At 51.8% G+C, this 25279-nt stretch overlaps 1 protein-coding gene across 1 annotated transcript; it reads right to left on the bottom strand.

Annotated features, from left to right (window-relative positions):
- Positions 1-2713: 2713 nt before the first annotated feature.
- On the bottom strand, positions 2714-24247 carry Fosl2 (FOS like 2, AP-1 transcription factor subunit). The gene is made up of 4 exons (XM_055627190.1): positions 23294-24247; positions 13158-13409; positions 9844-9951; positions 2714-7860 (listed from the first exon to the last, which is right to left on the bottom strand). The coding sequence occupies exons 1-4, from the start codon at positions 23393-23395 to the stop codon at positions 7351-7353; spliced, it is 972 nt and encodes a 323-aa protein (XP_055483165.1). The 5' UTR covers positions 23396-24247; the 3' UTR covers positions 2714-7350.
- Positions 24248-25279: the final 1032 nt, after the last annotated feature.

Below are 25279 nucleotides of genomic sequence, written 5' to 3'. Positions count from 1 at the left end.
GGCTGGTGGTTGTCAGGGACAGGGGAAGGGAGGTGACTGCTTAATGTACAAGGTTTCTTTCATGATGATGGGAATGTTCTGGAACAAGATAAGGGCAGTGGTTGTCCCACCCTGTAGAGACACAAATGCCATGGAGCTGTTCGCTTTGAAATGGGTAATTTTATGTTAAATAAATTGAAGCTTAATAAAAAGAACTTAGCGCTTACCGACACATTCCAAATAGACAAGGCTGGACTATTCCAGAAGTGCACAGGACCTCCCGTCTCCACGGTGACACGCGCTCTGCCATAGCAGAGGGAACAGAGGCCTTGTCTGCACGGGGTCATGTCCTCGCGACGTTCACGAGACTGAACATGACTGCCGGCCAGCATAGCTTCAGTTTCCTCCTCTGCCTTCCACAAGGACTTTTAAGATGTTTGATTTGGTGAAGGGTCTTCTTCTTATAGAGGCGGAGCCTGAAGCATGTTTTCCCCTTCAAATGAGTAAACTTTTCCAGAGGCAACAACTCACGGATTATGATAAGCTTCTCAGTGGCCTCTGTCCACCAGGGACCTTCGGGAAAGGAAAGAAAAGCACCTTGCCTGGTCAGCAGAGTCCCAGTTTCTCAGGCTTCCAGAAGGGCTGATTACCAAGAAAACTGAGTAGATTCATACCCGCAGCCCACCACTCCTTGTGATGTGGTACTTTTTTTCTCTCCGGGAAGGGACAGAATTGTATCTCTGAAAAGGTAAGTGCAGATTCAAGGGCCACGTCTCGGACCGTGTGCACAGCCCAGAAGTTCTCTTTTGTAGTAGGACTGTCTATGTGAGGTCTGGTGGGGTCCCATGAGAGCAGAATGGAATCATCCACAGACAGGTGTTCTGGCCATCCTTTAAACACAGACAGCCTCACGGAAAAACACACTGTTCAATTCAGTCATGGCAGCTGGGCCCAGGGACCAATGGCTGTATCATACTCAAGTTGCAACTTTATAACTGATGTCTGTGGGGTTTAATGACTTGAGTTTCTTCCTGATTCTAACACTTCCTACCTTTTCAAAGGCCGTCATATATGTGGTCTCATTGCTCAAAGGGCTGGAAACTTGTCTCCTTCAGAAGTCAGTTTACTCTGTAACACACTGAGAATCTACTCAACAAGGAAAACCTAGAAACAGAGCTGTATTCACAGATGGAACTCCAGTTCCAGCACAAAGGATTGCCTCTTGACCTCCTCACCAAGGCATCTTTTGTGAGGATTGTCCATGCTGAACTTCTTGCAAGTCTAAATGCTGCCCACCTCTCGATTTTAAAGTCTGTATTGGGTACAGAATCAACAGGAGTCAACCCAAGATATGGGGGTGATTTGGACCAAGTCAATACAGACCTACAGGTGACTCTAAAACTCCCCTAGTACACTCTCTTAGATTTGAGAACCCAGTGGGGCCAAGCCCTGGCTATTGGTTTCTTTTTCTTTTTTCCAATGAAAGCCTGAATGGCTGTGTGGATGTTAAAACATTTATAGTCATACAGAGAAGCATATGACTCCGTCTAATAAGTGCCTGTCAATCATCAACATCTCTAATTGCCATATGGGTAAAGAGGTAGGGATCTGTGAAGTGTTACTGGAAGATGGAGAGTGTAAGGAGGTGGCCAGGCATGAGAGGCAAGGACAGAAACATCACTACGTGCCTCTCTGTGGACAGTCATCCTCATGGCCTGGAGAAGCTCTGGGAAACAGTCTGCACAGCTGCCTCCTTCATATTCACCCCACAAGGAAACATGACTTACTCAAGAGAGCCTAGGTATCACGGAAACACCCCAAGCTCCATCCGAATCTGTCCATCCAGGCAGAAGAGGTCACAATGAGGCCCAGTGAGACTTCTAGGCAGCCTTGTTCCTCTGTGGACCTGCTCTGAAGGAAGTGGAAGGCTCCTGTTGCCGTCTCTAAGCCCTCCTATGCAGGTATGTCTTCCCGCCTCCACAGGGAAGAGCCTAGGTGCAAGAGGGCCCATGGCTTTCTCCATCAGTTATTAGAGGCAGGTATAGGATCCAGGACACCTCTGACCCCCAGTCTATGCTGAGCAAAGTAAATGACAGTGTTTTTAGGGCTGTTTTACTAATAAGTAGTAAATAAGCCACTGCCATGCACTGTGGGCTTTAACTAATGCTGGGTTTGTCTCTGCAAGCCCTGAGATGGAAAGGAAGGAACACATTGAAAGACGTTCCTCCGTCACTTAGTAGTCTATGGAACAAGGCGCCTGCCCTGTCACTGCTGAACATTCCATTCTTGACAACCTGTGACTTTCCAAAGGCATCTAGATGTCCATGCTCCACGTATTTGCATGTCTTGGTTTCAGGGGTCCTTCCACCTTCGATCTGTCTGACCATGACAACCTTAGAGTACAATTAATTGGTCCTTTGAAGATTTCTGGGCTTCCAGAGTCAACCTGTCCCAACAAAATGCTGGATCACACCTTGGCAGTCGTTGGCAGCTGGCTGAGAACTGGGCCCTGACACCAGGTGGGAAGGGGTGGGGGTAAGATCAGAACAGCAAGATGGGAAGGGCCACGAGGTACCCTCCATGCAGCCCAAGGTTGAGGTGAGCTCCCCCTTCCCCAACTTCATCCACGAGGGGCCAGAGGCAGAGTAGAACAGAAGGAGGAGTGAAGTAACAGGACAGATGGGGAAGGTGGGGTCGGAGCGGGGGGGGGGGGGGAAGCAAGTACCACAGGCTCTTTGATCTTAATTCATTTTATTCTACAAAATGCTACTCAGTGGAAAGTGGGAAAGCTAACAACAACAAGAACGTAAGACAAAAACAAACCCCGAGGGAAAACAGGTATTAATATGTTCTTTCCTCCATAGCAGCGAGCTCCTAACAAGCTTTTCTTAGTGCAAATACTGTAGGCTTGTGTCACATACAGTACACAGAACGACACAACACACACCACCAGAGATGCTTCCGAGCGGAGATACTCCTCAAAAATTTAAAACTATACAAAGATTTTTGAGCATGTGGTCCTGGCCTGGAGACCCTCCAATAGGGCCCTATCACCATTACTTTAAAAAGAGGGGACAAAAGGTGCCCACAAAGGTAATTAAAATTCCACCTTGTTACAACTCATTTGTCTCCAGGGTCTAATAGCAGATTTCACTCCACGTCATTGTCATATCCCAAACACAGATGCACAAAGCTTGAGTTTCTACTATATACCAAAACACGATATATACACTTCCCACTGCCAAAGAAACCCTGATACCTAGTCTTTGTACAAAGTTGAATATTTTCTTCCTCAAAATCAAGTAACCACAAAGTAAAATAAATGGAAATTTTTTTTTTTTTTAAATCATACAGAGAAAGTTAAGTTTTGAGAGACAGGGCCAGGGTCTTTCATTGTGTTCTCTTACAATGTAGATTTCTTAGCAGCCACTGTCCCCAGAGGAATGACAATTTATCTTTAAAAACAGAACCTTTTAATACAGTTTATACAGCACAAGTCCACAAATCACTTTAGAAACAAACAAACAAAATACAGCATCGTTATCCTAAGTTAGAAAAAAGGGGGTAGAGAGAGCAGGGTGTGGGGTGGGGGGAGGAACTGAGTACTTTAATGCTATCTGTTTCTATTCAGGCTTGGAACAACACAAAGAAGATGTAAACATTTAAAATAAATAATAAAATAAATGTCAATTTCTTCTCCCCTCTCTCTTCCCATACCCTCTGTCAAAATCTGACCCAGCTCCTCCCTGAACATGATGTCAGCACTGAGTCAGTACAGACATTTTAGTGAGGCATGGCCAAAACACTAGAAGCATGAGAAAATGCCAACTTAGGCAGTGGCATGATTGGTTTCCTTAAAAAAAAAAAAAAGCTGCAGGAGAACACTAGCATAAACACACACACACACACACACACACACACACACACACACGCCTCTGCCAATAAATAGTGAGATGCTGGCTTGAAGATGAACACCAAGATGACTCAAGCAGAATGCCGCAAGACCTTTTTACTTACGTTTTAAAAAGAAGACCACACACACACACACACACACACACACACACACTACATATCTTACTGGTCCACAGACTCTAGGAGAACTCAGGTTGCCGGTTCAGCCACCTGAGGAGCACAGGCCGGGTGGGAGGAGTCTGAGTGGGGAGGAGCCTGGGGGGGGCAGATGCTGCAGGGCATGAGTCTTTGAGGACCTCCAGATTGAAGGCATTCCCACCTGGGGTCTTTGAAGAAAGCCCTCTTGTCCCTTAGTGGTTTTGTTTAGCCATTACTTGGAGCCTTCTAGGAGATGAACCCTTAGTCCCATCTTAAAAGAGGATAAATATAAAAGTGCCTCAGAGAGCCCGGCACGAAGTAGGTGCTTCTTTTCCTTCCTAGAAGAGGCCACATGAATGTCTTCCCAGGGAAGGAAGTCACTGTGAAAGATAAATAGTGGAACATCTCAAGGAACACTTTCAGTCTCTTGGAAAAATGGGAACAAATGAACCCAGGTGCTTCAGATAGTCTGTCCCTCTTCTTGGCGTTAAGCGAAGCAGACAGGGTTTTCTCTCCTGAGGAAGCACCAGCCTCTGCTTACTGTTCACTTGGAAATGCTCCCATGACTGACCACCATGGGCATGCTTAGCCTATGAAAGCAGCAGTCTTGACTTCCCGAAAACCTCCCTGGGGAACCAGCTGCTTGGTGTTAGCTCCAGGCAACAACCCGAGCCTCACCTGGGCTCCACGCTCTTTCCTGTGCCACAGCTAACCAGGGGGAAGGGCTGCTCCCACAGAGGCCTGGCGGCCATGAAGGCCGTGTTTCATGCCTGCCGATTAAGTAGTGCCTGCCGTATAACCAACCCAGGGCTGCTCACAGTCCAGCCCAAGTCCAGGACAGCTGAGGACACACGTGGGAGATACAGTGCCTTGCCTGAGCACAAAACACCTCCCTCCAGCCCCACCCTCACTGCAGCTGCTCCCTGAACTGGAGACAGGGAGGAAGGCCAGCAAGCCAGGCGCCTGATTCTGGAGCACTTGTGTGAGCGATGTGTATGTGACTGAACTTGGACAGCGAGCCAGACGGAAGCGAACCGAGGTTATACCCACAGCTTAGGTGTAAATATTCAGCTCCCATCCCCTCCTTCCCCCGATCCCCACCCCGAAATCTCTGTTTTGGACAAGCCAAGAAATCTTGTAGGACAAAGCAAGCAGGTCAGAAAGGAAGATGACCTCAGAGATCCGGGTTAGCTGGCCATGCTTTCTGGCACTGATGTCAACACAGCTTGAAATCTGAACCAGAAGCCAGACTTGGGGGTCTTAGGAGTGTCCAACCGGGACACCAAGTCAAAGGCCTGTGATCTGGGTTGGGATCCATGCTATAAGCAGAAAGGGGTTTTGGGAAATAAAAGAACAGGAAGCAGCTTCATTTCAGAAATACCTATAAGCAAGAGGAAAGGCGCTCCCACTTGGCTTGAGATGATTCAGCTTCTCAGCTGAGATCTCCCAGGGTAGTTACCCAGATCCTCTACTCCTGGCTCGGCTGCCTTCTGCTTCTAGCAGGGCTCTGAGGCCAGGAAGCCACCTGTTCAGTCTCCTCCCAGAGGCTCTGGGAGACGAGAATGGCAGAGTAAGCGCCAAGGCATACAGGAAAGAGCATACCGTTCTCCTTCCATCCCTCTAGCCAAGCCCTGCTCCTTTCAGTTCTGCTGGGCTACAAATGCTTCTCACATGGCTCCTGTGTCCTGTGTCCTGCATGTTCTGCACGCATGTAACTGGGTATGGGATTACACGTGGCCAGCACATGTGAACTTGGGCTGAGAAGGGCAGAGGTCTATGAAGCTACTATCCTTTCTTTCAAAAGCCAGACTGTTACCATTGGGCTTTGATCCAGGTAACATGGTTTTAGGCAGGTGGGCAAGGACCTAGAGCAGAAGTGCTAGAAACCAGTTCTGACCAGACGCCACTTCCCGAGCCTGTGTCAACATGCAGTGGGGAGGAAGGGACAGGAGGTGGGGGCAAGGCTGTGCCCTTGCTAGAGGCCAAGACACCCGTGAGAAGGATGGTTCTTTTGCGGTGGGAAGGGACACACACTAGCTTTGAAAGCAATGGCATAGACACTCCAAGCCCTAGCAGGACTGGCTGAGACCAATGACTCCAGACTGGCCTGCTGGGTCAGGAGGTCACTCTGGAGTGGTCCCAGGGGATCATGGAAGGAAAAGCACTCGATTCATCAGTGGCAGAGACCACGGAGAGGGGTGGGGGTGCTCCTGAACCTCACTGATCAAGCAGCAGCCAGGGGAAGCTAGGTACCTGTGGTCACCTCCATTGCCAAAACCATCCCTACCACAGCTTCCTGCAACCCCTCCCCCCCATATCCCATGCTCATTAAATATCCACGGTGTCACCATGAGAGTTGGGGACGGGCAGAACCCAGCAGGGCCTTGGAGTGATGTGTGGATTCCAGGAAGGGGTGCCACCCAGGTCTGGAGAGAAGGGTCCAGGGGCAGGCAGAACGGCGAGGCAGTAATTACAAGAGACGCCCAGCTCAAGACACCAGGTGAAGGGAGGCTCACTGGGAGAGCCATGTGGCTTTGTTGGCACCAATCCTGCCTTGGTAATTAGGCGTTTGGCAAACCCAGCCCATGCCCTGGTTGTCGCACTCACACCCCATCTTCTGGCCAAGCCGATCCTCAAAGAGATGGGCATCTCCGAGACTGGGGGGCAAAAGGTCCTTGGCGCATCCCAGTGACGGCAGCGTCACCTGCAGAATTCGGGGAGCCCACGGTGGCCTGTGACAGCAGTGCACTGGGGTGTTTAGGGAGGGAAGGTTCAATAATATTGCACTTTGACTGCCCCTTCGGGACATGTCCGTCTCGGTGGAAGAGTCACCTGCTCCCCAGCTCCAGAAAGAAAAGCCGCTTTAATATCTGGACCACCCAGATGAAATGTCATGGCAAATCTCATTAAAAACCCACAGGGAGTGAAACCGATACTGGGGGAAGGAGGGGAAACCAAAAGGCACCGAGCATGCTTGGTGGGGCAGGAAAGGACACCGTCACTCCAGAGACAACAGAGCAACAAAGGGACAGGAACCATCTGGGCCAGCTCCGGGCGCTTCAGAAGCGGGAGAGATGTCTGGGTCCACCAAACCAAGTTCTCTGCGGCTTCTCAAGAAAGAAGATTTGCTTGCGAGACGAATGAGGAAGAGGGGTGTCCCGGGGCTTTTAAGAGATCAAACAGTGTCTCACCACTGAGTCCCATTGGATCCCCAGAGCCAGGGTTGGCCCTTTTGCCCTCATGGCCCTGGAGTGCTTCAAGGTGCTGGTCCCTGGGAAGGGTGTGGCGATGATGACTCCTCCAGGCCAGAGGAGCTCGGGGTTACAGGGCCAGCAGTGTGGGGGAGTTCAAGGAGTCTGAAGACTGGTCCCCGCTGCTACTGCTTCTGCGGTGAGCCTTGGAGCAGGACTCCGAGGGCGAGGCAGGAGATTCCTGCTCCAGGACGCTGGGGTAGGTGAAGACAAGGTTTGAAGTGCCCGGAGTGATGGCAGGTGTGGAGGTCACCACGATGGGAGTGTGCAGAGGCTCCTCGCCGTAGAAGCCACCCCCAGCGATGCTGATGGGCTTTATGACAGAACGTTGGGTCTTGTCCATCCCCGCTGAGGAGGAGGGGCTATCCTCTTCCAGAGGCTCCTGCTTCACCACCACAGGGCCGCCTGTGCCACGCAAGGACTGCAGCCCAGAGGTTGGGGGAGAGCGGCGCTCCTCGGGGCTGATTTTGCACACAGGGCCGTGGGCCACCAACATGAACTCCAGCTTTTCCTTCTCCTTCTGTAGCTCAGCAATCTCTTTCTGCAGGCCAGACTTCTCCTCCTCCAGCTCCTCTGTCTCCTATGGGGGAAAGAAGGGTGTGAGGGACAGAGGCCTACAGGCTGGCCTGAGGGATGGTCCCAATCCAAGGAAGAAAGGGAGATCTGCAGTGTCCTCAGGAGCCCTACCACAAGCGACTCACACACCTGGCCAGAGAGTTAACTGGGTGTGAGTCACACGGTGGCTCACGGTTCTTTATTTCTGAAGGAGGAAAGTCGCTGTGCAGGGCAGGTGAATTAACATCTGGAGCTGCTGTAATTGAGCGCTTAACTTCACGCCTGCCACTACGCTGAGCACTTCACAGATTATCTCCTTTCACACCCCTCCCAAGCCTCCGAGAGGAGATGTTATCATCAGCCCATCCTGAAGATGAGGAAGCCAAGGTTCAGAGGCGTTTGGTCTCAAAGTTACAGAGCTAGCTGAGAGTTCCCCGGATTCGAATCCCAATGCATCTAAGTCCAGGCCTTTGTGCTGCTTCACTCAAGCCTCGTGGTGCCCATGTGACCTTTGGGTCTCCCGACAGGTTAGAGCAGGATACTCACAGAGAGCAAGGCGCTCTGCTCAACTCCCCCTCTACCATTTCAGCTCGTCAGTGGACACTGATCCCAACCGAGAAGCTGCCTGAGAGCAGGGCCTTGTGTACAGCCCTCTCCCCCCCAGCACTGGAACGGACAGTGGCTGGCTTGTAATTAACACCAAGCCAATCCCTGCTGGGTGCCCCCTCTCATGCTTTAGTTTCTGAAGCCCTTGCCCCTAGATCAGAGACCCCAAGGAATACATTTAGCTCCACCATGTGCCCAACAGAGGGGCACCTGGTGGCCTGTGAGAGCCTGTGGGGATGCCAGGCTCACCGGTGGAGGCCTCAGCTCCCCTCCTTCACAGAACAGTCACCGCAGTGCAGGTGGATTGGAGCGGCTGTGGGGGGGCAAAGGGGTACGCTGCTAGCCTCCTCTCCACTTTTTTCTCTAATGCAGGTTCCCATTCACAAATGCAGAGATAGGGGCAGGAGCTTCATTAAGCCCAGTTCGGTATATTCCGGAGTGAAAAAAAAAGTTTCCACCTGTCTCAAGGGTCTGATGAACGTCAGAGGCTTCCTGTGGAGGATGTGGCTCAGGGGCCTGGGTAGCTGGGTCAGGACGTGGGGGAGGGGAGAAAGAAGTGTGAGACTTCTGGGAAGAGGGGAGGAAAGTAGGGAGGAGGACCTGTTCTGGGCTGGTGGTGAGGGATGCCCTCTGGGAGGTGAGGCGAGGCGCGGTGAGGCAGGGCTCCTCTGACTGTGATAAGAGAATGGTTAGCAGTGGAGGGATCTGCTGAGGAGCATCCCGTGGTGGTCGGCTGATTGCCTCCCTGATCTGCCTCATCTGGGAAGGAAGAACTTTAGCCTCCAGCCTTCCTCTGACAGCCCCGTAGGCCATGTCTACAGGGATCATGGGATTCACCAAATACATACTCCAGTGGATGTGGCCAAAAGTTGGGGCTGAGGCATGAAGGAAACAGAGCTTAAGGCAGATAAACTGTACCTGGAAGGATTAAATAAGTTCTCAATCTCTCTACTAGCCAGTTGACAATCTCCAGGCTCATCTCCCTGAGCGCATTCTATCCCAGGAGTCAGCCCTGGCTTGGGACCTCCTCTACCAGACGCTCAGCCCTTCCTTTAGGGCCAGACACAGAAGAGAGTTACGTGACTTTGGTCAGGTCAAGCTGAGGAGAGGGAGGGGCAGGAGCATGGGGGCCCCCGGGTCTGGGCAATTAGGGAGCATGGGAGAGTGACTCACAAAGACGGAATGAAGATGTAGAGGTGGGAAACCTTCCTGCCGACGGAGGATAGGCAAAAAGCACCAAGAAAACAGAACCCAACTGACAGGTGACCTGTCTGCACGAGAATGCTTGCTCCCACCCGACTCAAAACAGGGTGCTTCATGTGTTAGGTTGGAACTGAAAGGGTAAGAGCCCTCCAGCCCCCAGCCCACCCGGAGCGATCCCACACCACACACAGCTCCTCACCGCCTGCAGCTTCTCCGTCAGCTCACGGCGACGGTTCCGACACTTGGCTGCAGCCAGCTTGTTTCTCTCCCTCCGGATCCGGCGCTTCTCCTCTTCTTCAGGAGACAGCTATAGAGGCCAAGGTCAAGGGGTCATGGTCAGAATGGTGGGAATGGTTTTGCAAGGTGTACTTTAGGGAATGCAACCTGCCCTTTTAGGACTGGGTAGGGGAGGAAAGAGGGAAGAGGAGTAGCCAGGTTCAGAGGTCCCCCGGGTCATGAGGTCACTACCATGTGGCTGCCTGGGGGGACCTTGTTGCTGGATCTGCCTCGGGAGGCGATGTATGTTTAAAGGGATAGTAGAGCAAGAGTGGGTGAGGGTTTCAATGGCCCTGTACCAGGGCAGGATTTGTCTGTCAGCTCTGATTCAGAGCCTAAGCCAGAGAAGAGTCTGCTCCAGCAAGCCTGGCCTGGCCTCACCTGCTCTAGCGGCCTCCTCCAAAGCGAGCTAACCACCCTCCCCATCACTGGCCTGCTCTGCAAGCCTCCTCACCCACCTCTGCTTATGTAGAGTCTCCACACAGGTAAGATCCACCCATGGAGGGGGCCGTGAACCGATGTCCTGCCACCCATGGGAGGGCCATGGGTTCCACTCTATTCCCAACTCCCTCTGGCAACCTGAGGGCCAGTTTCTTACAGGTCTCCCTGAGGACTCCTTGGGAGCCTGCCACAGTGCTGGGCTGGGCAAGAGAAATGCAGCAGACTAGGCATGAAAAGCGTCACTGTGCACCTTTTCTGCTTATTTGGCAGTGACCTTCTATGTGACATATGATTCCAGGAGATGGGGCTGATCTGTGAACCACAGGCAGGCCCCTGCAGAGAGTTCAGGAACTGGCTTCTTCCTGCCAACTGGTCAGAGACACACTACCAAGGAGAGGGCCATGGGTCAAAGCACAACACAGGATAAAGGGAAGACCTTCCCATTCAGCAAGATTTCCTGTCAGCTATCAGACACTGATGCATGCCTACTGTGTGCCTATGCAATGATGTGTACCTACTGTGTGCCAATGCACGGATGCATACCTACTGTGTGCCTATGCTCTGCTAGGGGCTTAAAAGATTCTAAATATGATAGGACCTGAGTCCTGCCTGCAAGGGACACATGGGGGCGGGGGGAAGAATCTGAAGCCATCCCATAGAGAGATGCTACCTAACTACAGACCCCACTATGAGCATCAAGCCACTTGTGCAAGCTGGGCCCCCAGATCAGGACCCCCCCAGAATGCTCTCTGCCACACCGGCAGTCTGTGGCTATGATGTCATGAGCAGCAAAGAAAAGCACTAAAGAGGACAAGGCCATCTCATCTACATAGAGACGACCCCAGAGGGTCACAAGACCACTCAGCTAAGACCTGAACACTTGTTGCTCCCAGACCTGCCTTGCAAAGTCAGGGGTGAAGAAAGCCTGTGGCAGTCCTGGGTTGAGGTCTCTTCACATGTCTCCGGACGCCATGGAAGGCCCAGCATCCTCTCCTTCTGCCCCCCTTCCCCTGTTACATAGCTCTCCTTTACTGCTGAGGAGAAAAATAACAAAATAAAAATGCTAGGCTTGGTCCACAGCAGCTTCCTCCCACCTCGGTAACTTTTAGCCTTAGCTGTCTCTCCCTGTCTGGGGAGGTGTGGAGCAGCTACGGGTACTGTCGACATAGGAAATGTTCTGGGGTGGTGAGATCAACGTGGTTACAGCTTGAGTGTTGTTAACATCACCAGGGACCCACCCACAAGCCACACACGCTTTCCCCTCCCTTCTCCTCAGTCCCCACCCTGGGCTCAGAGGAGCCTCCTGGGCAGGCTCTTGAGGAGGTCATGAGGCACCAAGCTGACTCTTGGGACAAGCCTAAGAGTGGAAACAGGGCGGGGAGCCAGGGGGGGAGAGGGAGCTGGAAAGGATGGAGGACAAGCCACAGACAAGACCATAGAGCCAGGAACCGGAGTCAAGGTTCTAGAGTGTGGCTGCAAAGAAAGAGTGTGATGTGGTCAGGGGTCCTCTGATTGGCTCTCTTCTTCCCTACCACAAAAAGGATGGGTGTCTCCAGATAGATAGCCGGTCTTGAAGCACACCTAGATAACACAGCTCCTAAAGCATCCATCCACCACATCCAAGTGGTGGGTCCCAGTCTCTGTTACTAACTCAGTGTGACTCTGGGTAGGGCCCTCCTTTCTACACCTCAGTTTATCTATGAGCTGGGCTCAGGGGAAAAACTCAGAGGCACAGTCCTCAGAGCCCTTTCCAGAAGGAAGCTTCTGAATGTAGGAGGAGGTAGACAGCCCACAGGAGCCTTGGCATTATGCATACGTGGGAACAATCTTCCTGTTGATGGCTATGACGCTGAGATCCGATGGCTACGGATTCAGCACAGGACGAAAAATTACAAACGTCAGTGTGGTCACTGCCACAGCACCTGCAACTGTGACTATGGGAAGCCCCCGGAAGGGGCCTGTGGCTTCCCACACCCACGAAACCTTACTACAGTGTCTACTACACATAGTCCCCAAGGGCCCTGCACTGGAGCCCCAGTGTTGATGTCTAGGGCCTACTGGCTCTGGGTCTATCACTCTGCACAGGGGTCCGTGTTTGAAGGTAGTGGTACTAGACTATGGTGGACCCTGGGGAAGCTGGAGTACAAATGGACAGGAGTTAGAGTGAAGGCGTCCACAGTCAGCAGGAAGGCGTCACCAGATTCGCATTTAAAAAGGAGAGTGCGCTTCTAAAGGGTTCCCTTCTCTGGGTTCACAGTAGCATGGCCCTGTGGGGAGAGCCTAGAATCCAAGCAGGTAGGTCTGGGTCTTGGGTGTATTGTCTGTGGTGGGAGACAGATGAGGCTCTTTGAAGGCCCGCATCCTTCCTCTCAAGTCAGTTTACTCTCAAAGCGGAACCTCTTGAGGAGGAAAAGCAAGCGAAACCTGATGTGTGACCTCTATCTACCCCCTATGGCTGGACAGACTCCTCGGGGCCCCAGGTCACTATACTTCTGGAATGTACATTCCAGGAACCGGAAAAGGGCTGCAGCTTTGATCTAAAGCCCGAGACACTGAAGAATGCAAAGCCATATGGGTACTCACAGCCCTAGTCCCATGGTATGTACCCAGTGGCTTCCCACTGAGGCCCAGGGCAGGGGACTATTGTAGGAGGCCTGACAGTCCCCATTCACTTTATACCTACAAGATGTCTCCCATTCAAGATCTCCCTCAGACACCAACAGAACAGTCTATTTTCACGAGCCTTTCCTTCCCCCAGCTACCAGAGTACCTCTCGTTCACTAGCCAGAGGCATACCTGCTCATCTCTTCTCCTGCGGCCCACAGTGGTACCGATGGTCTTGATCACGCCGGGTCTGGGGAGAGCCATGTGCCCAGGGACTGAGGCTAGGCCTGGCAGGGGGCTGTAGGGATGCGAGCGTGGGTAAGGAGTGGACATGGAAGTAATCACCGTGGGCTGTACCATCCACTGGAGGTCCTGGCTGGTGGTGATGGCGTTGATGGTGGGGATGAAGGCACCGCCCGAGCCAGGCATATCTACCCGGAACTTCTGAAACAAGGAGGAAGACATGACGCTGAGTCAAGAAACAGCAGAAGAGGATGAGCAGAGCTAGGGCCACAGCCAAACACTGTAGACGCAGAGGTTAAGGCACGAGGGCGAAGTCAGGTCCCAGGTGGGCTTCCCTGGAAACGTTCCGCACAGCCAAAAATCAAGCAGCTCTTCTCCATCCCTGGGCTACGTGCCAGATCTGCTCCTTGCCTGGAGTCCTGAAGACTCCATTCTCAGGGGCTCAGAGAGGATGCGGCTGGCTCCCAAGTGACTTCCAGGACACGTTCCAGGCCGAGCTGCTCACATTCACCCTGCAGCCCTCCAGGGCACATATCTGCAGGATGTTTCACCTTGGTCTTCTGGGCCTCTGAGTCACCTACCAATTATTCCCCAGGGTACTGGCTCAGGACACGTTTCTTAGAGATTTACACACCAGTAGATCAACAGCGATCACTCCAAGTAGACTGTGTTTGCTTCTGTCACTTTCCAAGGAGCCTAGTCCATCAGATCAAGGTCAAGCTGAGAAGGCTGAATCCTCACCTCTCTGTTTATTGGTGCTTCTACTAGGAGTGGGTGGGACTGAAGCCCATGAGTCTGACTTTTGCAACCAGACTTCCTATCGCTGTCTTGAACCTGCTCCTTTTTCTTCACTGGCATCTTGCCTGGGGCAGATGCACAGTGTCTATCTCTGCCATCGGCACATCTATCTACCTGGGCTCACAAATGTGTCTGTGGGAACACTCTGGTGCTGCCAGCTCAGAGGTTTCCCTTTGTCTCTTAATTTATGTCAGGACTATACTGCAGACCTCTGCGACCTGTGGGAAGCCTTCTATTTAAAATCCAACAACGTGGCGCATCAAAGCACAATAGTTCGGGCCCCTCAGCTACTCTGTTACTGGAGGTGTTACGGTCAGAGCCTGGGCCCCAGTAGCCCCAACTAGCTAGGCTCTGCATATGTCCCTAGTCAGCCAATTAAACAGTAATACAGGAAAGTTAAAAAAAGGGGGGGGGCGATTTAATCAACGTGACCATATGAAGAAAAGGAACAAAGAGGCCTAGTGACTTCCAAGTCTGTCTTTGGGATCAGGACATAAGGTTGATGTTTAAATAGAGGGCAAAAGGCATGCGTAGCCAGCAGCCCTGTCCATCAGCGCTGTCTCCAGTCTGTCCTGCAAGGTTGTCATATGATTCCTTCCTGGGAATCAATAGCCCTTCCTTCTCTTAGCATGAGATTCCTGGGACAAATCTAGTCTTTTGGGGGACCATTGTTTCAACAGTCTGAAAGTCACAGGGAGGGTCACAAGTGTCTCTCTTTAGCACATCTTTCCTACTGCCAGGATGGCTACAGCTGGCCTTGCCTCTTCTCCAGGACAGCGCCTGGAAAGTGAGAGAGGCAAGAGGGGAAGCCCATTTCATTTTCAGCATTTCAGGAGAAGGCGCGCCATAGACCCAGTCAAGATCCCATCCTCAGGTGATCTGTGCCCACAAGAATATGTCTTGCAACTTTGCCCTTAGTCTCATGGGTAAAATGACGACAGCCATAATTGACAGCACTTCCAGAATGAGCAACAGCATGCTAATGTCGTGCCTAGATTACCGATTAATTCTTCCTCTGAGGTAAGTACCACATTATCTTCCTTGTAAATGCAAAGCCAGTCTGAGACGATGCCACTTACCCAAGGCCTTATTGCTGCAAAGCAGTGGCATCAGAATTCAATCCCAGTTCAGCATGGCCAAGATAGGAGCCTCTCAACATGGTGCCACAAAGGTTTCTCTAGCATTTCTTTCTTCCTCGAAACCCAGCCCCAAGTGCTGGAGTCCACTCTGTGCTAAGGGTCCCTTCCAGCCCTCCCCCTCACCAAGGAGGTCCCCAGATCAGTTCCACTCAAAAGGAAATCCTGCTGTCATTAGCCCAGGAACTATGGTAGCCCCGCCCGGTCTAGTCAGAACAACCAAGTCTAGAAGAATTGGAAGTGGCGGCCACTTTTGCAGTTTTTACCCTTGATGATAACATCACGGGTCCTAGTACGAAAATAGAGTGAAGCCTATAGGCCCATCCCCACTGTACCTGACAGAGCCAGCAGAGCCTTCCTCACCTGCCATCCTGCTACCCACCTGACTCCAGTCTTTGTGGAAGAATATGACGGCCTCACTTCCCAGACTGCCCCTGTACGTGAAGACCGCCCAGTGCAATGGGCTCTCGGATTTTACCAGGGAAGCCGCCCAATACAGTGGCTTCTGGTCAGCCTAGCCAGTTTCGGAATTATATAGGGTTGTTTTTGTATTTGATCCAAGAGTTGACTGAAATGAAACTGGTATGCCAGACATGGTGGTTCAAGATTATTTATCCCAGGAGGTTGGAGCAGAAGAATTAAAATTAATGAATGAATTAATTAATAATGAAAAAAATTCAAGGCCTACCTGAGCTGCAAAATGAATTCAAGGCCAGCCTGGGCAACTTAGTGAGATCCTGTCTCAGGATAGAAAAAGGACTAGCATGCACAAGGACCTCAGTTCAGTCCCTCGTACTGTGAGAGCGAGGGAGAGAGGGAGAGGCATCAGGGGGTGGGGTTGGGGGGGGTTACGGCCCATGTGATTCAGGTGCGTGTAAAGAAGGTAAGAATTTCTTGAAGTGGGGAAAGCGGGTGACTAGAGCCGGGCTATGAGAAGATAGAGCTGTGCTGTGAGCAGCAGACATGGCTCTAAGGTCCAGACGGCCATCTCTCTCTGGGGCTACTAGACAAGGCATAGGGGCTGTGCTCTGCCTTCAGCCAGTCACCTAGGACTCAGTTCTGGGACAAAAGGGAGTGTATTGATTCTGAACTTCCTGCATTGTTGCAGGGATTAAAGCCACAGCTACCATAATCACGGGCTGCAGAGCACGTAAGTGGTTCTTGGCCCTGGCTAAGAATATTTCTGAGGCGCTTGTAAAAAAAAAAAAAAAAAAAAAAAAAAATTCACCAATGTCAGAGCATCATCATTAGAGTCTAAAATAATTGGTTAGGGGTGGAGTTCTATTACAGGTACTTTTTCAAACTCCAAGGAGATTCTATTATAATGTGCAACCAGGGCAGAAAAACATTGCCCCAAACAAATGGAAGGAACTACACATCGTCACCATCGCTGCCTTGGCTGCCATCAGCAGGATCCCATCACCCTCCGAATATAGGTCTGAGAACACTGCACAGGCCAGCTCTTGGGAGAATCGCCAGCTCCCCACTTTTGGAAGTCCTCAACTCTGAATTCCATTTCTCTCCCTCAAGACAGGTCCTCAGATAGAAGGGGCACCCAGTGCACTGGATCCATGTGACCATTTCCTCCTCGGGGGGCGGCCGCCAGTTCTCCCTTCAGGAAAGCATCTAAGAAAGACGCTCATTCCAAAGAACAACAGTGTGCCTGTTTTAGGCTTGGGGAAGGAAGCAGAAAACCCAAAGCTGGCTGGAAGAGTAAGATTCCTCAGGGATGGGCAGGTGCCTCCCAGTCCCTCTCAGGCCCTCAAACACACACACACACACACACACACACACACACACACACACACACACACCTTCCCGGTAGACAGCAGCCAGATTCCGTGCAGCGATGGCTTGGTCTAGACAAAACAAGGCAGCAATAAAAACAAGGCGGGAGGTAATGACTGCCTCTGAATCCCATGTACACCTTGTTTCAGACAGAGGTAAAGCCATCTGGATAACACGCTGGCTCCAAACTGCAAGAAAAACAATGTCCTGTCCCCAGAGGGGACAAAGGCCTGATAAAGAAGGCTTTTGTCTCCAAAGGAGCCTCTTGGAGAGACACACAAAAGTTTCAATTAGATCTGGCAGACGGGTCTTGTCTCAACTCCAAACATGTCTTTTGGAAAGTGACGCTGGGATGAGAGAGAGAAGATGAGGCTAGGAGTCTGTGGTCTCCGAAGTTAGCCTGACATCGTCCTATGCTAACAGACCAAGGATGACCCAAATGTCCTGTAAAGGTGGCACAGAGTCACGATTCTCATGAAGGAGTCCACACTGAGGAGAAAGAAACCAAGACAGCTCTCCAGTCTCAGACATCGGGGTGATGCTCAGACATCGGGGTACAGACGGCAGTGACAGGATGGATTGAAGAGGTAACAGGGACCGAGTTCTCTTGGGGTGCTGTAAGCCCCTTGGAAGCCCTTCCTTTGGGGACAGGACTGAAGATGCTGGGGGACTGTATGGCGTTCCAGCCTGCCAGAGCTTCCAAGTTCTTAAAAAATAAATACTGTATCTCCCTGTCAACTTTTGGGTGAATGTCTATAAAAGGACAAATGGCCCCCACAGACCTCCCAGAGCCAAAGCTGGCAAGCTCTCCCCTAAGGAGCCAGACAGCAAATACTTTTAAGTTTTCTGGGCCATACCATCTGTGGTACAACTCTACTCCACCAACTACAGCAGGGGAGTATCCACACAGAATATGTGAGCAAGCGCTCATCGCCGGGGCTCCATTGAACTTGACTTGGTCTCCTAGGTTCAGGTTGGAAGGAAGCAAAAGAGAAGACAGAAGCAAGCAAAAACCAACCAACCAGCCAGCCAAACAAACAAACAAAGAGATAACCCTTCTAACCCAGGAAGCCAAGAAACCCAAGGAAGCCAAGCTCATCAGCTTGGATCTCCAGACCCTGAGCAAAAGTTCAAACCCTTACAAGTTTTGTCGTGGGCCTTTGGGCATTGGGGACGTCAATCTTATTCAGTGGCATTTTGTGCTTAGGGTGTAAAGGGGTACTTAATATGATGTCAATCAGAGATCAAAATCTCACAGCCCAGCACCTGCTAACTTGGAAAATAGGACTCAATAATGGGACCTTGGGTTCAGAAAGAGTCATACCTAGTCTTTTGCTGAACAGTCTCAGAACGAGTTTAGACCACCATCCCCATCGGCTTAGGCAGAGCCTCTCCCAGAGTCCTGAGCTAGGCAGACGTAGAATTTAAGCAGAAGTCAAGCTCGGTGTTCTTGACCATCCTCTTGGCCAGGTCCTTCTTGGATCCCAACCATATAAGACATGAACCTGCCCCACCAGGAAGGCGGGTGAGCCATCTAGGAAGGAACTGGCCTTTCTCCTTTCTACAGTCTCAACATAGAAAAATGAAAATGCCAACATCCCAGAAGACTGGCTTGGGGGAGAAAAAGGGTTAAGGTCAAGTGTTCCCTTCACACTTTATAGACAAGCGTTGTGCTCACTAAACCCAGATGCCTTCCAAAGCCTTGAGCACTGCATCTACTTTGGCCGTCATCTTGACCTCTGACCTTTCTTCTCTAAGGAAATGCCTTTCATGTCACAATGGAAATTGCTGCTAATAACTCAGATTTTCTAAACTCTGTACACTATGCAAACATTGGAGAGTTCACCCTGGAACCTTTTTCTGCTATTACCCATCCTCCATGTCCACAGTCAGTCAGACCATCCTCTTGCCCATGCCCTTGGCCGGGTCCTTCTTGATTCTTGTCAGAACGACATGAACCTGTGGCCCCTGTAGCTCCAGCAAGAAGGCAGAGCCCCATCACCTCTTTCAGGGCTGCCTGGTGCCGTCGGCCACTTGACAAGGCTGACTCAGCTTTGTCACTTACTCAATTTGCTCAGGAGGGTCAAGTTACCAAGTGAGCTTTGGGACAGATATACTGACCTCAATCAGAGCAGCTGCCATCATTTTCATATGCTGCAGTCACAACTGACCTCGTACAATAGAGATGAGCCATGTCCACCCAGCAATGAAGCTAATTTTTTTTCCCTTTTCAACACATCAACCAGAAAGTTGGTTTTCTTCATTCTCAAAACCAATATATTTATTTCTGTTTAACAGAGAAGAAAATGTCCAAGGCATCAATGCAAGGGTGCTGTCAGCAAGGGTCCATTTTGTTGGCTTTGAACAGAAGGAGTTTCCCCTGGTGGGACTCTGGAGGCTGAGAGCTGCGGGGTTTGTACCAGACCCCAGCCTGTCCATTCAGATTTTATAGGTCAGGCTTAATTCCAAAGACCTTTTTGGTAACATTCAAATATCAAATTCACCTTTCAAGGAAACATTTGTTATCAGGAAGAATTTTCTAAATACACTGAAAATAATTAAAGCAAATAAACAAAACCCAAAACTTTGAGTCCTGCAGCCACAGCGTTCAACTAAGTCTCTAGCTCCCATAATCAGCAAGAATGGAGGAGACAGCAGGGGTGATGATGATGGGTGATTTAAATGTGTAGGCTCTGGTGTGTTTGTAGTAAGAAAAAAAAAAAACACCTCAAGCCCTCAAATTTTATATTCAGCATGAATAATAAGACAGGCAGAGATACAATAATAGAAATGCACTGAGAGTTTTGGAAAGGAAAATTCAGCTGCCACTCAGACAGTTCATGACTGCTACTTCACCCCATGGTGATGAGAAAGTGAAGCGCGCTTCCACAAGAATCAACGGAACAGGCACATTCCTGGGATAACGTTCTGTTTGATCCTAATCTACAACATCTGTAAGGTCAAGGAAAAAAACAAAACAAAACAAAACAAAAACGAGAAAAAGCACCAGACCCCTGATTTGCATCTCCTACTCTCCCACCATCCCCCACACAAGCACGGACAGAAAACGATCCTTGAGTATTTGAAAACACCATGGGGGGGGGGGGGCACCCTAGCGAACAGTAAAAAGCCTTTCCCAGCCTGGCTCTTCTTTAAATTTTTTTTTTTTCTTAAAAAGAAACTCACTTTTAATTAAAGCCGGTTATAGTTAGCTATTGTTAAATATATGCGTTTGTTTGACCTAAATAGGCAGGAAATTGTAAGAATTTGGAAAACTAACGAAGTTTAACACTCTTGAGACTGGAAAAATACATTCCCAGGATAGTTATTCCAAGAATGTCCTGTAGGGGGCACTAGAGAGGTATGGTTGAGGCTGACTTGGGCAATCACAGTCATTTCTGGTAAAAAAGTTTGATGTGAGGAATGCCCCAGCCTGGTACAGTTGGCAAAAGTTCACTATGGGGAATTGTGTGTGTGTTTGTGTGCGTGTGTCTGTGTGCGCACACCTGGTGGGAGACCGTGGCAGTTTTAAAAAGGGGCGGGAGGGCGAGAAGGCTAGTCTGACGTTCCTTGATTCCAAAAGGAAATGTCCTTGATTTATTCTCACAAGTAATCTAGAAACAGATAGCAGCCTTGGAAAAATTCTGTGTCTTGTTTTTTGTTTTGTTTTTTTCATTTGAAGGGGGCCTGGCTGATGAAAACAAGTTATGAAATGACCTATGTTTGTGTAACTGGCTGGATTGCGTAATGCCAGGGCTCTGAAACCCTAACAGCCAAGGAGCGCCGCATAAATCTGGAGGTGTTATCCCAGGAAAAAGAAAATAGCAACAAAGCAAAATCCAGGAGGGAGAGGCATACACAACTACCCCCAAGAAAATTAAATGATTCACCTTTGAGATTGAGATTATAGCTGCAACAGGAAATATTTATGTTTCAAGTTCCTGCCAAATACATACCCAAGCAGAGGTCTTAACAAAGAGCTGTCTGCCTCCAAGCCCACAAGCCGGTGCTAAGACCAGGGCCTTATGTGGAGGGGGAAAGTGCTGGGCAGCAAATTTATGGGGGATTTAGGACCCCACAAACAAGGAGAGCAGGGAAAAAGTAGTATCCATTTGCCCTAGGAAAACCAGGAACATCTCACGATGATTGGTCCATTGTAATATGCCAAAGGAGGAAGGCCCAGGCGCTAACTGCTGGAGAAATTTCCCGGTGAAGGAGGCTGGGAGCATAGGCGATTACAGACTTTATCTGGCTTGTAATAAAGTTACCTTGAGCCCAGATCGGGGTGGGGTCAGAGCACAGACCTGGGAAGTGGCCAATGCTGAGGCCTATCACTGGGACCACGGAAGAGTTTTGTAGAAAGCCAGAGTGCGGAGGGGAAACCCCTCCCCACTTGCTCATCTCCCACACCAGCAAGAAGCGGAGAGGCCAGGCTGAAAGTTGGCTAAAGCGGCGTTGCCTTGCCAATCCCTTTGGTTTGAAAGCCTTCGAGCTCCTGCTGCTGAGCAGAACGGGCAGCCAGACCTGAGAATCCCATATGCACTGGTTGCTGCTAATTGCAAAATACTCATGTGTTACAGCATGCTAGGAATTAGCCAACAGCTGCTTTTTGCTTGGGTAATGAGGCCCCATTACACACTGCTGGATGGAGCTCTCTTCCTTCGTCCTAGCATTGGTTTCCTGTCTGATTTGAGTCCAAAACAGGGAATTGCCTTCGCTCACATCCTGGGCTCAAAGCCCTAGTGACACAGATTATTCAGTTGGGGCACCGATGTCCGGTCTGATTTCCCATGCAGGCCCCAGAGTCTGAGTGGAGCCAGGCAGGGAGACTACTGTGTCTATGCTCACTGTCTCCTTAGTGGAGGGAACAGAAGAAATGCAAACTCCTATGTTGACTGGGGAAGAAGAGGAACATGGGGTGGGGTTATTGAACTGGAAAGTTGGGGGGTGCAGCAGGTATAAAGGACTCTAAACCCATTGGTGAATGAAGTTTGGGTTGAACACAAATGACCAACTGGTTTGTACGCAAACGTAATCAACAACTTTCCAGATATGGTTTACACTCATTACTCTGGTGCTCGGCAGTTAAGGATCCAGTGACCATACCCTCAGTGCAGACTAGGCTCTCTACAGTGGGTGCTGAGCAGGTATGGGGGGGTAGAGAAAAAAAAAACAACACAGACAAGCCATTTGGAAGGACTCACCAGACATTACTTTGAGAGACGCCCCTCTCTTCAGATTACAAAGAGAGCCATGTTCTTATTATATTTCCCAGCTCAGTCCATTCCTCCCTGAAACTTCCCTGACCTCCTTTCTGGTTGACTTCTGGAGGCCAAAGCCATGGCCATAGCCATGGCCTTCTGGAGTAACTCATGCCGCAGCCAACTTGGCTAGGAATGCCCAGATGCTGGCCGAGGTGGGCTTCAGGCAGCAGAGGACCGTGTGAGTGAACGCAGTTGCTGCTATACAAGTCAGCACCACTCCCCCCCCCCATACCTGCCTGGTACCTATAGAAAACACACATTATAGGCACAATCCCTCCAGTGCAAATCAGTCTGGCTGCTTTAGAAAGAGTTGTTTTTCTACTTCTAAAAGCACTCAGGATCCCAAGTGATGTCTCTTTTTCCCACTTCTCTATGTCAGCTTCTTTGCTCCAGGTACCCCCAAACCCCTCAAGGTTCTGTCCCCTGGGACAGTCCAACCCTTGCCGGAAGCTGAGGGGGTAGTGTCAAGAACCAATCAAAGCCAGCTTCTTCCTTCCTGACCTTCGCACCTAATTCCCAGAGGCAACCCTAGCACAACCATATTTCTGAGTCCCCAACCCTTTTCAGAAAGCAGCCAAGACTGAAGGATAAGAGAAGAAGGAAGGAAGGGTTAAAAAAGCCTTCCTTATAGGGTCCTTGACGGTTGGGAGGGGCTTGGGGGGGGTGCAAAGATTTCCTTGCCTGTCCACTACCAAGAAAGGGGAAGGTGAAAAGGGAGGGAAGCGCGACTTGGAAGGAGGCAACAGGCTTCCAGGAGGGGACCTGCAGTTCCAGGAGCTGTTCTGGATAATAAAGAAAAGGAGGAGGGGGTGTTATTGGTATTCACGCCCACTCTCCGCTTGTTTAAATAATAATAATAATAATAATAATAATAATAATAATAATAATGATGATGATGATGATGATGATGATGATGATGATGATGATGATGTGGGATGAACAAAACAAGACCCCACAACTTACATCGGCGGCCCCTAAGTATTTTTCTAGCCTGGCCATGGAAAGGAAAAGACGGAAGCTAGGGGCTGGAGGCAGTGGGAGCGAGAGGAGAGGGTAGGAGCCTGCCCGAGCCGCCAGGTGCACCCCGGCCCGCACGTACCTGCTGGCCGCCGCCACCGCTGGAGTAGGACTCGGCGTGCGCAGGAGAGCCGCTGCTGCCCCGGGACGAGGTGTCAAAGTTCCCGGGATAATCCTGGTACATGATCCGCGGTAGGGGCCGGAGAGGAAACAGGGTGGTTTTCTTCCCCGCCCTCGCCGCTGCCGCCGCGCACAGTCCGCTGCGCGCTCGCTCCTCGCTCCTAGACGGTCCCCCAACCGAGGCAGACAGGGAGGCGGCGACACCCGGGAACTGATCCCCCCGCCCCCGATCGCCGCGCACCGCACTTCGCTTCTGCTCTGCAGGCTCCGCGGAACCGGTCGTCCAGCGGGTCCCTCCCTCTAAAAAAGTCGGCGCGTCCCTCGGTCCCTCCCCTGCGCGCGCCCTTCCGCCCCCGCGCGCAGCCGGAGCTCGGCCGGGACCCACGGGCTGGAGAAAACTGGGCAACGCGGAAAGACTAGCAGCCCGGCGGGGGTCGCTCGGCAGCTCTGGGGGACCCTCCCCTCCCCGATCTCACAGGGCGCCAAAAGGGGGAAAAAAAAAAAGAAAAAAAGAAAAAAAGAAAAAAAGAAAAAAGGAAAAAGAAAGAAAAGCTGCCGCTTGGGAGAAACTTCTGTTTCCTCCTTTTCGACAGGAGCCCGAGAATAAACTTCCTGTGGCCAACTCGCCGCCTGAGTTTCCCGGAGCCTCGGACACTTGACTCAGGACAGGGCGGCCCGGATCGGGCTGGTGGGACAGCGGCCGTGGGGTTCCAGGCGGAGCGGTGCCGCGGGGGACGTGGCTCCGCGTCGCAGTGACCTGCACCCCGTGCCCGATCCGGGACGGGCCAGCCTCGCGCGTCTCGCCTCCCTCTCTCTATCTCTCCCCCTTTCTCTCTCTCTGTCCCTGCCGAGCGCCGCTCGCTGTCTCGCTCCGAACCCCTGCGCTCTGCCCGAGATGAGTCACTACAATGGCACGAGTTCAACTCCACACTCTTTATTCTCCAGCCCCGCACCATGTGGATCCACTCACGTCAACCCCAGACTCCACCTTGCTGGGAGGAGCGCTCGAGGCGGCGGGGGAGGAGGCGCGGGACTAGGAGGAGGAGGAGGAAGAGGCGCGGGAGGGGAGGAGGAGGAGGCCGCGGCGCCCCCCTCCCGGCCCGGCTCGCGGTGGCGCTGACGCCAGCCGCGCACCCCGCGCGAAGGAGGCGGCCGGTGGTGCGGGTGGGAAGGCGCGGCCCTCGCGCTGTGGGGGCGCCGGGGCGCTCGCCGAGCTCCTCCGCCCTCCCCCCGGGGGCGCAGCGCCCTTGGTCTGTTCCATTGGCGCACAGTTGCCAAAGATGGTCATTTGCGTTAGAGGACGCGAGTGCGGGTTCCCTCGCTCTCGGGTGACGTGGAGGGAGAGGGATTCCCTCGCCTGCTCCGGAGCGCGCCGCGGCCTCTCCCCCACCCCCACCCCCACCCCGAAGGGAAGGGGCGCGGGGCGGGTGCCCGAAGAGCGGCCGCGCGCGGCCCTGGGCTCCGGGTTTTAGAAAACAATCGCAGCCCCGAAGAAGACGAGACGGGCGGCCCAGTGCGGCGCCACCGCGAGGCCGGAGCCCGGCGCGCGGAGCCGCTCGCGGGGAGGGCGCGGCCGTGCGCAGCCGTCCGCACCCTCGGCGGCGCCACCCGGTGCAGCGGGCGTCCTGGGCGCACCGGGCACCCGCGCCTCCCTGCGGCCGGGCCCTGGCGGGGTGCGGCGCGGCGCCGCCAGGCGGGGCTGGCCTACCCGTGTTCCCCTCAGATCCAGGCTGCCCACGGCTTCCCCTTTGTATGTGTGTGCGCTTGGTTCTTTTTGGTTGCTGTTGTTTTGTTTTGGCCTTCCAATTAATTTGATAGGAGTAGTATAGAAGGCCAAATTAGCCATTTCTGGAGTCCTCTGTGCTAGACGGTTAGGACGCATGTAACAGAACGAACCAGGCTTTAAAGGCAAACCGGGCTGTTGTTGTTATTGTTGTTTGTTTGCTTT

The sequence above is a fragment of the Psammomys obesus genome, unplaced genomic scaffold (genome assembly GCF_907164565.1).
Source record: "Psammomys obesus unplaced genomic scaffold, mPsaObe1.curated_primary_1811, whole genome shotgun sequence".
NCBI lineage: Eukaryota > Metazoa > Chordata > Mammalia > Rodentia > Muridae > Psammomys > Psammomys obesus.
The sequence above is the reverse complement of the archived record's forward strand: the minus strand, read 5'-3'. Positions and strand labels throughout refer to the sequence as shown.